Here is a 17,059-nt window from a genome sequence, read left to right as displayed (position 1 = left end):
AGACGCAGTTATAATGACACCAAACAAGCATCTTGAAATGTAGGAGAAGTTTGTTAAAGCTGATGGGTGGGAATGTGTTTGCACTTTATTATGTGGGGACTTAATGTATGAAATATGAATATCATACAGTATGTAGGATAAGAGGTGGTTAAAGTTGTATTCCAGCAATTGATTGCACTTCTATAAACTTGGACAATTTCCAATTGGACAATTAAATGGGCAAAATCTGTGCAGAACTTGCCGACGTGTCCTGATACTCAGGCCCTAATATCTGTCAAATAAAGTAAAAAAAAAAATCTTTTAAAAAAGAAAGAAAGAAAAACTACATTTCCCATAATGCAACTGAACATCAGTTAAGACAAAGGAGAAAAAGAGAGTGTGTGTGTGTGTGTGTGTGTGTGTGTGTGTGTGTGTGTGTGTGTGGGACTTGATGAATGTGTGTGTTGAGAACATCTACAGGTTTGCTTGACAGACAACGTAACAGAGAGTGACATGACGATGGGGGGTGTGAAAACAGGTCACTGGACAGTGTGTGTTTTGTCTCAGAAATTAGCAGAGCAGGGGTCACCCATGTCTGTGTGTGTGTGTGTGTGTGTGTGTGTGTGTGTGTGTGTGTTTGTGTATGTGTGTACAGGGGCAGATGTCCAGGGTCCCATGCCATAAGCGAGCGTGTGTGTGCGTTGCTGTCTGTTCATGTGTATGAAGTGACGTGCAGCCAATCAACTCAATGTCCTTCTCTTCAGTGATTTGTACGGCCGACAGCGAGTCACTGTTGACATGATTTCAGCTCATGTTTCATGTCTCAGGCCTCAAGCAACAGCGGAAAAAGTCAGGATTTGTGAAGCTCACCACTCTGAAAGTACAAACAAAAACAACACTGTAGCAGCCATGGACTGATACATTCCTTGAGACAATTAAAAGATTAATTCCACAAACACATTTCTTGCTGTTTTCTTTTTCCTGACAACTTGTTTCAAACCAAACTCCAGGGAAATGAACTGGCTGGTCATTCATGTGCAGGCAAATTTTGACAACAACAGAGAATGAGACTTAGCAATGAAAGCAATTTTGGCAATGCTACAGAGCTGAACAGAAGTTTTAGAATAGATTACAACACCGAGCTCTGCTGTTGTTTGTCATTTTACAGCTAAATGACCACAGAACTGAGAGAAGCAGCTTTTCCCCGTAATCTTACCTCACACATGTAAAGTGGCTTCATAATTCCATGTCGTAATGAAGTGTCAGTAAGATGTGAAAGTGAAGTTGAAGAAATTAATGACAGGTGCATGCTGAACTTTTTTCTGTTTCATTGTTTGTGCGTTTTGTTTTCGACTGCACTGTTTCGTTTGGGAGAAATTTTCAGTTTGTGTAATTATTAATTACTTATTGTTTGCGTAATCATTTAGAGGCAGCATTTTCAATTTCACAATAAGTCTTAAATCACATGATAAAATAAAACAAATTCAATTCAAACCTTTAACACATTTTTCTGCTTATTAATTGAGTATGTATGTTTTATCAGACATGTTATCAGCTTATAAAGATTTTGGTTTTGGGCACAACAAAAAGGTTTAACACAGGACTGCAAAACACAGATATATGACTCACTGTGACATTACACAAAGCAACTGCACCATCTTGTGGTTGATACAGCAACACACACACACACACACACACACACACACACACACACACACAAGCACACACACACGTTTCAAATCTATTGATTAGACTGTAATGTCAGTACAGTAGATATATATATTGAGTGTGTGTTAAGAGAGGAAGATAGATGTTTACTGTTTCTACTCTAGAAGATGAATATGTTCTGTCAACTGTCTCTATTAGTTATACTATACTATTTAATGTATGTATTTATCCTTGTTTTATTGTAAATGTCATCATTATTTGCTTTTACGCGAGACACTTTGCATTGCATTTTATGTGAGAAAAAGTGTGTGGTTTCTGTGACTCCATAAATCTGTAATCCAGTATGATAAAGAAATACAAAGGCAGCATTGTTCACATTTTAAGTCATGATGTCTCAATCGAGCTGTGAAACCACATTCATAAGGTTTACCTTCTTGTCAGGTGCTTGGTGTACATGTTCTTGTACGAGGACTGTCAGTCAGAATGCTGAGTCAGTGTTTCTGTGGTTCACTCATGGGCATATTTGTCAATGTCTGTAACTCTAACCATTAGCTTAAATTCCTTGGGCTAAAACAAGATAAAGAGCATTTATTTTTGTACCGTGCCACCAACACAACATTAAATCCTTACGAGAGACAATAACCTGGCACTCTTTAACCCCTGTACCCGGGTTTTTATGGCTGACATTTAGTTTGATGAACTTCTAGGATGGAAAGCGCTTTGCCTTAAATTGTTGCCAGCAAAACAGGAACAAAACTATCATCTTACAAATGTACAAACTGACTTTAAAACCACATGTTCATGTTAGAAATACCTCAGTATTTAATGTCAGGCTATCAAGATTCACAACATATCATCTGTCTGTCTGTCCTTAGACCCAGTCATAATCACACAAAAGCTCTCTGAGATGATGTTACACCATTAGTTTCCACTACAGGTGAAACAATCTGTTCATGTCTCGATGCATTTCTATGATCACTCAGCTTACATTATATTTAAAATATTATTGCTGATTAGGGTGGAACGTTAAGCATCTCAATGGCCTCTTTTTCCTGTAACCATTGATTTAGTGGTTTAACAAGACTTGTCCGAATATCACCTGAGTCAGTGGCCTAAAACAGGTAAGTGCCGGCCACAAATATTGTGCACATCATGATATTATCCCCAAATGTAACTGTTGAATATCACTCTCCAAAACCACGGATGTAAATCTTCCTCTAAAGCAGCTTCTGGGGAAGGCCCTCTACCTGCCTGCAGGGATTTACACTCATTCAGCCAAAAGAGCATTTGTGAGGTCCAACTCTGATGTTGGATGATAAGGCCTCACTTTGCAGTACTTAATGGGAACTAAGAGTCCTAATCCAAACCATGAAAATCAGCCCCAAACCAAAAGCACACATTATAACAATGGCATGTTAAAGATTGCTTGGCACTAACATAAAACTATTTTTCAGATTTACATCCTCATTGAATCCATAAAACATCCTCCGGACCTCAGTGTCACCGGGCACATGGGACACATGGATGGATTACAGAAGAGGTCTACTGGTCACAGACCCAGGGGCTCAAGAGGACAGGGAGACCCCCACCCCAAGTATGAAGTGACTGTTAATATTTCTTGAATGAAAGTCATAGAGCTCAGTTAAAAGACACAGAACGACCATAAAGGTAAATGTGTGCAGTTCTGACATGAATAAAACAAAACAAACAAGCTGATGAAATTTAATTTCAACGATGCACACTGATGACACTCACACTGCACACGCTCAGTTAGACTTTCCCTCCACCAGGAAGACAGAAGACACATTCAACATCTGCTGCACTCATCAAAAAAAAAAAAAAAATTTTGTCCTGACCTTTCATAGTGAAATAATCAAAATAATCAAAACTTAGTTTGACTCATTGTTTTGTTGACGTGGTTAGCATGTGTCAAGGTTAACATGTCCTGCTAGCACCTTTCGTTCTGTCATGGCTGGTAGAGTGGGGACAGTTACAACAAGTTGATCACAGAGCAGTATTTTTCAACAGTGACATGCAGCTAATTTTGTCCCATGGAGCAACAGATGCAACAATGATTGCTCATTTTAACGCATAATAGAATATAAACAAGTTATTTGGGGAATTATTTGGTAGCCTCTCATGGTCTTACAATATATTTGGCTAAAATTGATCAATTCTTCCCATTTTGACTGGTAGGCCTTTGGTCTAAGCAAAATAGAACTCAATAACTGTTCTTTAATAAACATTATCAAATAAATAAATATCATAATATTATTGTAAAAAATAAATCATACTTTATGATTGTAAAATTGTGCATGTTTTAATAATACTATGCTTGTTGAGAAAACGAGTTCATTAGTAAAATGTATTTTGGGGTTCAAGGTTTGGGTCGATTGCAACAATCCGAATTCTTCCATTCAAATAAGTATCGTGAGTGATACATGTAATTATCTTTAAATAGTATGTATAATTAGCAGAAAGATGTAAGTTCAATAAATTCAAGTTTGGTTCGTCTACTCCAAATAGTCCCCAGTCTCCCCTAGAGGTGATGTAGAGATTTCCTCTGCCCCGTACAGGTGTCAATAGGTTTAATAGACAGGTATAGGACAACACGAACCACGAGTCTCAGCCAATCACAAGCCAGAGTGCAGGTGCAGTGAAACTGCAGTGGTTTTAAACTGATAACAGTTGAGAGCTGAGCTCTATACAGCTCAATGTGTCTGTAGAAATACTTTGGGACTGTATCAGCCTCTATCTGCCTATTTTGCCCTGTTTTTCTCAGTTTTATTAGTTAGTTCTTAGTATTAAAAAGTCGTTTTTATATTAAGTTTTAAGATGTTGTCCTCTGCGCTGGTCCTTTTCTCTCTGTTTGCTGGTTCTGGTTTGTTCGGTTCTGTTTCAGGCTCTCCCGCTGTGGAGGGAGCCTACAGGGATGTTGTCAGCATCGTGTCTCCAGGACAGCAGTTTCTGACCGAGGAGTCCCTTCGCTCCCTCTTTAATACACTGGAGAAACGTGTGCAGTGCGGTGAAGTGTCGTGTGAAAAGGTAAGGTTTATTAACTCTGCAGGCAGGTTAGAGAGCTAGGTGGCGGACTGCAGGGTCTGCGTAGAGAGATCAAGGTCCAACAACTATCAACCAGCTTTTCCTGTTGTTCCTGTAACCACACCGACTCGATTTCTTAATGGGGATCTTTCAATACTTACTAAGTTATTTTATCATCTGAATTTTACTATAAAAATGTATTAATTAATTAAAAATTTGAGTTCCAGCCAAAACTTCAAAATCACTCATTGTTTATTTGTGACAAGTTATGTATTTAACCTACTAAGACCCGAACTCTTGCATGGCGTGCATTTTTAATTTCTCTTTGCTATTTAGGCTGATTGGGACCTGAGAAAAATGATGTCCACATATGAGGATATTGGTTTTAAATTTCGATTACTGAGTAGCAGTATAATATCCTCATATGTGGTCACCAGGCCCTTGTTGCGAAAAAGTTAGTATTGTGGTCTAGAGAACCCAAAATGTGAGGTCCACATATGTGGACGCCAGATCCTAGGAGGTTAATTATGGCTACGTGTGGCCTATTTGTTTGTCACAGGTTGTTCCTGATTCGCTGTGTGCGGTGCGCACCTGAATTAACCAGCGTCATTTCACAGGTTTCTCGGTGAAACCTCAAATACTTAGTAAACTGTAATCTCTTGAGGTCCTGTTGAATTTTGTTAAGATTTTTTTTCCCTCTCTATTAATCAGGAGTTATTTGAAATTATTAGTTAAGTCTATGGAGGCAGGGTGGTTTTGCAATCCATGCAAATATTTAATAATAAAGCCAAGCTCTCAGTCACTTTATCTGGGCAAATGTTTGACAAAAGGGACTCTCAAACATTGTAAAGGCATCAAAAAGAATACACGTTGATACAAGAAGCTATCCTATCCTTTTGTTTTATTGATAAATGTTACTCTGTAAACTTTAATTACATTAATAATAAGTTTAATAACAGTTTTAATTCATAAAATATAGTCATTATTGTAGCACTGGTCCATATGCTCATTTTATGAAGGGCACTTTTACGTATTTGCAACCTGGATAAAGCCAGTGTGAGTGAAGTCTTTGAATTTCCAATGTCAGATGTAATCTGCATGAATGGACAGTACATGATTGATAAGTGTCAAGTGTTAACAACTGGCTGGCAAACGAAAAATATGAAAAATGGCTTTACTGTGCAGGTGATGACTCAGATTATTTGACTTTTGATAAAGTTCTGATATCAAAAGGAGCAGTGAGAGTTTTCAGTAGTGACAAAGTTGTAATATATTGTAAATAACAGATTGCCAGTAGTGTTATAACAGGTAACAGGCAAACTTGAAACAGATTCAATAAAATAATAAACCTTGTCTGACCCACAATAAAAGATTATAGTGTCTCTTTGACACTGACATTGACAAAATGTCAAGGAGTCCTGTACTTTCACCTTGTGAGGTCATATTGGTTACACCCTTTGTTTCCTGTTTTGACTGTTGGAAGGGCAGGTTCACCCTAATTACAAAAGTAATTAAAAAAAATTTTTTTCACTTACCTCTGCTGGTTTGTAGCCACAGACAGTTTGTTTTTTTTATGTGCCCAGGTTCTGAGATATCAGAAGTCTTCCTCTATCACCACTCCAAATACAATAAAGGCGAATGAAACTGTATTTATGAAATTACATTTTAAAGTCCATCAGCAAAGCTTCTTGCTAGAAAACTCACTACAATCAAAATTCTATTCATCTTTAAGGTATTTGGGGTGGAGCTGGAAATTTTACAGACAAGTATCTGAAAGGCAAAATATGTATAAGAAAATATGTTTATTTTGTCATTTGGCTGAAGCAAACATTTGATAAAAACCCATTTAATAAAGTCAAACTAATGAATAACGTTTAATAACTGCATGTTTTTTTTAATCCTCTCCCCATCGCAGAGTTTCTAGTTCAGGATAGATGGTTGTCATTATTTTATGGTGTTTTCTTCCATTTATATTGTAGCTCATATTCTTTCTTGTTATCTTGTAATCTTCTTGTTATCTGAAAAGGTTGTTTTCTAAAAAAAAAAAAAAAAAAAAAGGCAATAAAAGAGCTCATATGGTTTGACTTTATGTTACTGTTAATTATGTGTATGTTGATTTTAATGTTGAATTTAACAAAGGTTTACCCATTTTGAACAACAATAATAAAGTAAAACAGATGTGTGTTTTTTATAGAAGTGTTTTTATATTCTCTGGAAATGACTGAATTAGTAACTACATTGTGTTACTTTCATCTGTATGTGTGTGTGTGTGTGTGTGTGTGTGTGTGCGTGTGCGTGTGTGTATGCTCTGCTGTCTGCGCAGTGTGATCTAACAGATGCCGTTCACCAGCTGATCAGCAATCATTCCATCCACAGAGAGGGCGACACCGGAGAAGCCAGAGGAAATGTAACCATCACTGTATCTCAGTTCCCTGACTTTGCTGCCGGCTGCGTCCTGTACCTAGCTTCTCCTGGCCTGGTCTGCGCCGCAGTAAGGCAGGGGAGGTGGGGAGAGGAGACCGAACATTTCCTGCACAAAATCACACATCAGGACCACCATGAACACCGGCATGAGAAGAGCGGGGCACGCCACGACCACGAACACATCGACCTTCATGGATTAGAGGCTCTGCTTCAAGAGCTTCACGACCACTACGAGCCATCACACAGTGAGGTGAGTTTATGGCCTACGGCAAAAGAAAACAGAATAAACATTAAAAACCAAAGAGAAAATGAGTATTTGTTCATCTGCAGTCTGTTCATACCTGTGTCCTTTTAGGAGACCCTGTGTAGGCCCCAATCTTTTCTGTCATGCCCCCTTTTGCAAGAATGTTTTTCTTTTCCCTGTCAAACATCTGTCCATCTTGTCCATCCCTAATCTTTCTGACTTGCGAACAAATCTGAAGAGCCAGCATCAGAGCAATTAATCACAACAATATATCTTTTTCACAGCAGACATTTAGGCTTGACGGAGCAGGAAAAGCACAGCTGTAACTGCTAACATTAATAATTAAGGGTCAGTTCCAGCAATTATAGAGTGTAATAGAGTAATTAATATTAAGTGTTTCACCAAAATGTCAGATGTAAAAAAATGTCTGTTCAGTTTTATTTCACTCCATGTGGACTTGTTTTCAACGATGTGATTTTTCGTATTTATTCATGTGTAACTGTAAGACTGTCCAGACATCAGTCATGCACACGCAGATTGACAGTAGTAATTCAGCTATACTTTACTCTTGCTCCTGGTCCCCTGCAGTATTTACCACTCAACATATCTTATCATACTTGGGTGATGCCTGCAGTTAGACCTACTAGGCTTTGCCCCGTACTCAGCCACATCACCATCGCACTAGTCATCACAATAAAAAGATGTCATTTGTATGTCAGACGGCAAACAAAAGAGATTTCAAGGAAGTTCGTGATCAGTTTACGGAACACATTTTTTGGTTATTAAATTAAAATATGAACAGTTTACTGTCGACGAATCTTATGTAGTTGAGTGAATTAATAAAACTCTCTGTCTTACCCATTCTCCTCATCCTTCCTCTTCACCACGGTAACCAGAGCTGTGTAGCAGCCAGTGACATCATGACAGAGGTCAACGCATCATCACCAGACCAGAGGCAGGAAGTGGGTGCAGCTTTGGGCCGCGTCCTGTATCACGCTCTGCAAGGTCACTGCTTCATCACCCAGTCCCTGCCTGAGGAGAGCTTCTTCCTGGACTTCATCATGGAGCGTCTGGGGTCAGAGAACTTTACTGTCGGAGGTAAATGTCCAGCACAAAAAAAACATGGACACAGATACATGGACACACACACAGGGCTGCAGAAATAACAATCACTCAAAAACCCAGATCCTATTTTTACTGTCTTGTTCAGCACATGGAGAGAGCCACTCCTTTAAAATAACCCAATGTGTAAATGTAGCAAGTAAAACTGATTTAAACTGCAGAATTTCATTTATTATAATAATATGCATATTTTCCAGGAGTACTTTTGTGTGCAAAAAATCATGTCTGTTGGTTCCACTGAAATATTTCAATGTCACTGATTTTTTTTTATTTTTTATATCAACACACGTCTTCATTTTCTATATTTTCTTTCTTTATGTCGGTCAGTCATGTCACCTGGAAACCCATGTGAATCTGATGATTGTTTACATTTGTGCTGTGTAGATCTGGAGGCTCTGATGCAGAGTCTGAACATAGGGCCTGCGCATGAACATGAGCACCACCACCAGGAGGACGAACACACCGATCACGATCACAGCGGTGCAAGACGGAGGAAGAGGAGCAGCCATGAACATCATGTGGGGCACGAAGGAAACACCACCTTGGATCAGGTATATATGCCAACACAGAGTGCAGAAGACTTGATCTGTTCACACCTGACTTCAGACAGGTGCATAGGAGAATAAGTCACCAGTCAAAGTAGAAAGTTGTAACAAAAAATTACGTAATTAAAACTGCAATAATTAGTCAATTAATCAGTTAGTTGATAGACATAATCTTAATCATGATCTGTTCTTTGAGGATTGCCGCTTTCCTCTGTTTTAATATTATTGTATATTTGATATTTCTGTGATGCTATTTTCTGACTTTCTATTGACAAAACTGTTAATCAGATGATTAATTGTATTATTAATTGTAGCCCTAACAATAATAAACTGATATGAAATAACACAATAGCTGACATAACTACAGAAAAACACACAGTATGTGAGGAGCAGCCAGGGTCAGATTTTACTACAGTCCCTCACAGATCATCAGGCAGCTACCAACCAAAGCTTAAACGTTGTGATTTCTCCCAGCGCTGTTTCTCGGCTGAAGAACTGGTCCTGATCTTCGGTCTGGCAGACAACAGTTCTGCCTCCTCCGGTCTGGGCCGGTCTGACGTGGCTCGGCTCAGCCCGGCATTGGTCCAGCAGATCCTGAGCGGAGCCTGCGCAGACATCACAGAAGAAGCGAAACAAGATGGGCTCACAAAGACTGAGAGTAAGTGTGTGTGTGTGTGTGTGTGTGTGTGTGTGGACTCGAGTGATGAACAGTGATCCTGCCTCTACAAGTTGTAATATTAGACATAGAAGATGCAGATGTTGCACTTGAATGTCCCTTCAAGTTGTTATCACAGGAGTGAGCTTAGGAAATAACTTTGATTCACAGGTTCCTAAGTTTTGAGGCAGATTGCATTCATTTTTTATGTTATATTTTTATACATAATGAAATTCAATTAACATTAATTTTCCTTCAGCTGCATTTCTGTGTTTTATTTTGTTGCAAAACATTAACAAAGGTAAAACCTCCAAAGATAAAGAACAACATCTGGCTCCTCTTTCTCAGGATCGTATTTCGCTCCTATTCATCATGTTGTTGACCCCGACCCCTTTCTCTGTTCTCTCCTCCTGTTGCAGGATACCTCTATGCAACCCTCGCCAACATGGTGATAACACTGACGTCCATGTTTGGTATCGTGGTGCTGCTGTGTACCGCCTGCACCAGTGTGTTCCAAATGTGTATCCAGTTTTGCATCAGTCTGGCTGTAGGTTCACTGACTGGAGATGCTTTACTGCACCTGCTTCCCATGGTGAGCCAGTTAAACCGTTTTAAAGCTGCAGGGAGAGATTGTTTCAGACCACTAGGAGTTTGTTAAAACTGTAAAACATCCAATATTCACTTAGATTTTAGTTTTGGTTTGGAGACTTTACAGTTATAATGTAGAGTATTCTTCATTTTTGTGTGACTACTTCCGGCGTCTGTGTGCAGTTTCTAGGCTTACATGTGCACTCAGGCGACAGCGGCAGCCACAGGCACTCAGGGGATCATCAGGAAGAAACTCCAGACTACATTTACAAGATGTTGGTCATGTTGGCCGGGATTTACTACTTTTACCTGATGGAAACAATCTTCTCTCTGGTCACATATAAAGATAATCACCAACATCACCAACACCATCATGCGGTAAGAAAACAAAAACATACCACTACAGGTAAAACTGTACCTATTAGTAGTATAACCATAGATAGAACATATTGCTTATGAACAATTTTCTGAATTTTTCTTATATTCCACATTGTGCAGCAGTGTTCAAAGATTTTATTCACGCAAAAACTGTCTCAAAGGATTTTATTTTCACTCTCAATTATTTGTGCTGCATGAAGGTGAATACCTGTTGGATGACTTCTCTTCCTCTGCTCATTCCTCCTGTTGCAGTCTTTCCTTTTACCCTTTTTCCTCCGTCTTTAACCAGTTTTCTCACTTCCTGTCTCTTCAGGAAGAAGCAGAGCCTCACCACTGTGACCATGGGACAGTTTTAGAGATGTATCAACAGGAAAGGAAACGAAAAGACAAGTCGGCATCAAAAGCAGACCTGGTGAGAAACATAATATTAACATTAACGTTTCAGGTGGAATACTGATCAAAACCAAAACAGTTCAGCTGCTTCAGCTAACAATTTGGAAAAATTAGAACCAGTAAAGAAGCTGTGTCCAAAGACAAACATATTTTACGTCAATAATAGGACGGATTACTGGATGTTTTCTATACAATTAAATTTGAGTTCATCTACTTTTCAGGTTGGCTGTGACGAAAACATGAAATCACTTTCAGAACCAAGGGAGCTCACCAGAGGTGAGTAAAGTAGTTTCCAACACGAAAACAAGCATGATATCATCAAGCTGTGATAATGGTGCTCATCACTGTGGCTGTGAGAACTATGATAATTGTTAACTTTGTCTGCCTGCCTCTGCAGAACAACGTCTGCTGCCTTACATGATAACTATCGGTGACGGGATCCACAACTTTGCGGACGGCTTAGCGATGGGTGCAGCTTTCTCCTTGTCATGGAAGTCCGGCTTGGCCACATCACTGGCCGTGCTCTGCCATGAGCTACCACATGAACTGGGTAAAGAACACACCCAAAGGCAGGGTATGTCTGGTATGCTTATTTTTCATTAATGATTTCTTAACATCGTCTCGTTGCATTTGTTTCTCCCCAGGTGATTTCGCCATTCTGCTGCACAGCGGCATGTCCGTCTGCAGGGCGTTGCTTTTAAACGTCGGCAGCGCCATGACCTCGTTCATCGGCCTGTACATCGCCCTGTCCATCGCCACCGACCTCGCAACCAAACAGTGGATAGCTGCCATCACTGCAGGGCTCTTCCTGTACGTGGGACTGGCTGACATGGTGAGTGTTTGTGTTTTACAGACATTGAAAGACAACAGAATAAGTCGTGAATAAATGATATGCAGAGAAAGATGACACCTCCATCTCCTCTCCAGCTCCCCACCATGATCCACATCAGCAACAAGAGACCCTGGCTGATGTTTCTGCTGCAGAACGTCGGCCTCCTGACCGGGTGGGGTATTATGTTGGTGCTGTCCCTTTACGAAGAGAGCATCAGCTTTTAATACACAGACTCATGTCAAGACACATACACCAGCACATTGACCCAGTCGGTGTGCCTAGCTCCAGGTATAATCTCAGCAGAATGTAATATCGATGAATGAACGACATATACGGCAACATTTTGGCCTCCCTGTGACCTTTTCCTGTATGTTCAATTACAATAGGTTTCCATTTTATTAGATACACAAAATAGTGGTGGGGAGCGTCTTACCACATAATGCAATCTGGTACAACAACTCCACAATCAGCCGGCAGGAGAGCTGAAAGTAACATTCCTCTGACAGTCTCAACAAACACTGAATATGATGAACCTCTGCAGTGGACTGAACTTAACTCTCAGTGTATACAACATATATATAAAAAAAAAAGAAGTTAATTTTTTTTTTTTTTTTACCAATGCTGACGTTAGCTCACCCTGTATGGTTTTTCCTCACTTTTTATGAAGCGTTTTGTGGCCGGTGACACATCCACACACGTCATCTTCAGCTGACTTTTTACAGTCTTTTTACAGATTAAAGTTACTTAATCATAAAATTAGAATTGATTTCGGACGGTTTAACTCCACAGCGACCAATAGCTGTCGTCAGATTGTATTTTGCAGCAATGATAAGTGTCAAATGACAAACCGCACAGCGAAGTTCAGAATATGCTGTACATGTGTTGGTTCCTCTTGAATTCCTTAGTGATATACTTGCATCATACAGCTTTGTACAGAGTTGTTCTTTTTGTGCTTTTTCTTAAATGTATCTGTTGCAGAGTCATCAGGAAAATAGACCAAAAACTGTCACATTTGCCAAAGAAAAAGGGAATCAATAGAGAAATGATACTGATTAAACTAAAAATCTCACAACACTAATTACGATGAATGTAAATGTATAAAAAATGTGTTAATATGTTGGGATATACAGTATGGTACATCTTTTGTATTTTTGCTGTATTTGAAAATTGAAAATAAAGAAATTAAAACTTACTCTATTTTTTTTTCTTCTGCCTAAGCAGCGGGTGCATGAAAACTTAAAACACATTTACCTTTCAACTTTGGAGATGAAGAGGAAAAACAGCTTTCACTTTGGGCCTTTGGCCTTTGATTATAAATTTAGATTTTAATGTTGGCACTGAGAGCTCTCTATAAAATGGTTGGAAACAAGTATCAGAAAAACTTTCATCACTGACATTTAGTAGTTTTAGTCTGAAATTAAAGAACTATCCATTTGGGAGTGAATCTATGCTCTAACTAATTTTAGAGGTGGATTTATCCTTTCCTCTTGCATTAGATCATGGTTTTGACTTTGAACCCCAGGTAACATGAAAAATTAAAAGCCAAAAATAAATCAATTTGTAATCTTTGTGTGAATGAAGCCGGAGGTACAGTGGAAACTGTGACTCTGTTTTTATCCGTCTCATCTAATCTTCTTGACTTACAGGTTGTGTGATTGTCTTCATTAGGGACAGAGTCCACTGACAACTTATCGCACAAAGAGAGAGAGAGAGATACATTCAATGAGCACTTTATAAGGAACATCTGAACACCTGCTTATTCATGCAATTATAAAATCAGCCAATCCTGTGGCAGCAGTGCAGCGCATTAGAATTATGCAGATACAGGTCAGGAGCTTCTGTTAATGTTCACATCAATTATCAGAACCGAGAACAAATGTGATATAATGTGAATCTCAGCCAATCTGAGTGCTGCTGACCATTTGCATCTCTTTAGGGCCACAATTTACCACCTTTTAACGGTTACTTCCAGCATGATAATGCACCATGTCACAAAGCAAAAGTTATCTCAAACTATCTTCATGAAGATGAGAATGAGTTCAGTGAACTTCAGTTTCTTCCCCAGTCACCAGATCTGAATCAAACAGACCTGAAACTTTGGGGTGTGGTGGAACGGGAGACTGGCAGTATGAATGTGCAGCGGACAAATCTGCAGAAATGATGTGAAGCAATCACGTCAACAAGGACAAGAATCTCACTTGTAAGTTGCTTTGGATAAAAGTGTCAGCTTAATGAGTAAATGTAAGTGTTCTCAACATCTTGTGGACTCCATCACATGAAAAGTTGGGGCTGTTTTCAGAGCAAAGGAGACCCTACCCATTATTACTATGACGTCACTAATTAATCCTTTGACCTCATGGCCTGGTTTTTGCTCTAATATGCATTGTCAGCTGTGAGACCTTATATAGACAGGTGTGTGCTTTTCCAAACCACGTCCAATCAATTGAATTTACCTCAGGTGGATTCCAGTCAAGGTGTAGAAAGACGAGGCACCTGAGCTAATATTCAAGTCTCACAGTAAAGCGCCTGAATACTTATATCAAGGTGATATTTCAGATTTTCCTTTGTGATAAATTTGCAAAAATAATCTAAAATCCTCTTTATTTATGGGTTATTCCATAGATGTAGATTGATGGGGGAGAAATTAATTTAAACAAATTAAGCATAAGGCTGCAACACAACAAAATGTGGATAAGGGGTGGGGATAAGTCGGCATATTCAGTATGAACGCTTAGTCATGACTAGTGCGCATTTTGTCTCTGACAAAATGACCCATTTAATGACAACATGTAGGCTGTGCACTGATCCTTTAAGCATATGCCGTAAAAAAACAAATTACAGAGATTACAGCACGTGGCTGCTGACGGAGGAGAACTGGATTTTCCTGAAGTCAGCTCTCCAACCTGCCATCCATCACTCTCAACTTCCACAGAACGTTTTAAGGGTTTTAATGAGCCTCTTGAGTCCTGTAACTTTACTAATAAAACACTTGACAATTTCATGTAAAACTGGACCTTTGAGCTGAGCATTATACTAGATAATAATGTCTTTTACAGTAGTGTTGATAGATACAGTCTGATTTTACAGACAGAAAATGAACCATGACAGATTAAAGAAAGACCAAGACAGAGAGACTACCTAGTTGGGTTACGCTGTAATTCTGGATGGGAAGTTTTACAGCCTCATAAAGAAGTGTGTCAGGCAGTAATCCAGTGACATAGAAAGATGAGAGTTGCACTAAGCCCTCTGTCTTTCTCTCCTGCCAACAAAACAACATTTCCATACTAGTGTGTTACTTGTTCTTCCAAACGTTGTTTCCCGAGGAACCTCACTTAATAAAGTTAGAACAATGTATGTCTCCCTGTGTCACATATTTATATGTGGCACATACAAATACATATATATATATATATATATATATATAGTCATATTAACAGCCTGTGTGACTTTGACCTCTGACCACCAAAATCTAATCAGTTGTTTGTTGGGTCCAAATGGACATTTGTGCCAAATTTGAAGGGATTCCCTGGAGGAGTCCCAGATATATCACATTCACAAGGCCAAAACCGTGTTTTATGAGGTCACCATGACCGTGATCTTTGACCACCAATGTGGTAAATGAATGTTAGTGCCAAATTTGAAGAAATTCCTTCGAGGCATTCCTAACTTATCGTGTTAATGAGAATGGGACGAGCAACCCGAAAACAAAATGTCACCAGCCCTGACTGTCGCCAGCGACGAGGCATAAAAACATTTATCAAACATAAATGGAATACAATATTCAGTACCAACACAAAATGCTGCTGATGTTATGTTGATAAACTAAAGTGTACATACTGCTAAGTTTTTTGTCTCTACCAGCTCACTGTGTGTTCGTTGATCCGTTGAGGAGAAAAGAAGAAAGAAATGCCATTTCTGTGTTTATCTGAAGAGCCAGTCTTGTTCAAGAATAAACATTCATCAGGAGTGGCTGTTTATTGTGCATCACCTAACCTTCTTTACCTAAGCTTTCAGGAAAAGGCTGAGTTAATGACCCAGTATTTCCTTGCTGCACCCACAGTATATTATTACATGGAAGCTAAGTCCAGTAAGATCTTCTAGTCTTCTTGTGTTGGCCACTGGGTGAAGCAAGCTAAAGGAGCACTTCTTATTTAAAACCTTGTATTTATTATAGGGTTAGCATGTCTGTAACATTCAAAAAAGTGTTTTAAGTATTATTGCAGCACCCTAGTTAAATTACCCATCCACCAACAGTAATAGGTCGTGGAAAGACAACCATGGGAACTGCATTTCACTCCCCAGTGTATATACATATATACTGTATATATGCTCAGTGGACTGATTTCTTGACATCTTATTACATGACGTCAAAGTCAAAACAGATATGCAAAAGTCAGAGTCCAGTGTAAAGACACAATGAAGAAAGAAGCTCAGGCTGTCACCTCACCCGCGCAGCAGCATCGCTGGTTTTCCTCCTGAATGTTGGCATTTGTGTTTCATTTGCCTCATTCTAAAGAGCACGTTTTATCTTTCATCTTTGTCTTCTGCATTAGAAAATATTTTTAATCAGGCTGTATGCCATTCCTCTCATGAGAGGATCAATACCACTCTCATGTCTGTACAGTAAATATGAAGCTGCCGTCAGGAGACAGTGACCTGGTAGGCACATTTTAAAAGTCATGCTAGTCCCCCCACCACCCCCCCTTCAGTCTTTGTAATCAAGCTAAGCTAACCGTCTGCTAGCTATAGCTTTATATTCAACATACAGACATAGGAGAGGTATTGATCTTTTCATCTAACTCTCAACCATTAAGCAAATAAGGCTCCTTCCCAAAACATCAAACCTATTTCTTTATGTAAGAAAATTTTTCTAAGCCATTCTCCATTTTCCATTTTCCAGTGATGCACCGGCCACTGGGCCCTGATAGTAACTTGCTTTTAAATTTTCAAACAAGAAAAACATGGCAACTGTTCCGAAAAATACATATATTAACAGCAATAATCAGGTCATGCAGTTGCAGAATCATTCAATGAGCACTTTATAAGGAACACCTGAACACCTGCTTATTCATGCAATTATAAAATCAGCCAATCCTGTGGCAGCAGTGCAGCGCATTAGAATTATGCAGATACAGGTCAGGAGCTTCTGTTAATGTTCACATCAATTATCAGAACTGAGAACAAATGTG

At 39.2% G+C, this 17,059-nt stretch overlaps 1 protein-coding gene across 1 annotated transcript; it reads left to right on the top strand.

Moving 5' to 3' along the window:
* Window positions 1–4,340: 4,340 nt before the first annotated feature.
* Window positions 4,341–13,062, top strand: slc39a4 (solute carrier family 39 member 4). The gene is made up of 12 exons (XM_023409784.2): window positions 4,341–4,692; window positions 7,013–7,363; window positions 8,254–8,455; window positions 8,864–9,030; window positions 9,499–9,682; window positions 10,099–10,271; window positions 10,451–10,645; window positions 10,959–11,057; window positions 11,260–11,314; window positions 11,436–11,588; window positions 11,683–11,870; window positions 11,966–13,062. Exons 1-12 carry the CDS (start codon window positions 4,483–4,485, stop codon window positions 12,092–12,094), a joined length of 2,106 nt encoding a protein of 701 aa, XP_023265552.1. The 5' UTR covers window positions 4,341–4,482; the 3' UTR covers window positions 12,095–13,062.
* The last annotated feature ends 3,997 nt before the right edge of the window (window positions 13,063–17,059 follow it).

This window comes from Seriola lalandi, unplaced genomic scaffold (genome assembly GCF_002814215.2).
Source record: "Seriola lalandi dorsalis isolate HSWRI2012SDOR001 ecotype SW California unplaced genomic scaffold, Sedor1 jcf7180002054408, whole genome shotgun sequence".
NCBI classification, from domain to species: domain Eukaryota; kingdom Metazoa; phylum Chordata; class Actinopteri; order Carangiformes; family Carangidae; genus Seriola; species Seriola lalandi.
This window is presented reverse-complemented; position numbering and strand designations above follow the sequence as displayed.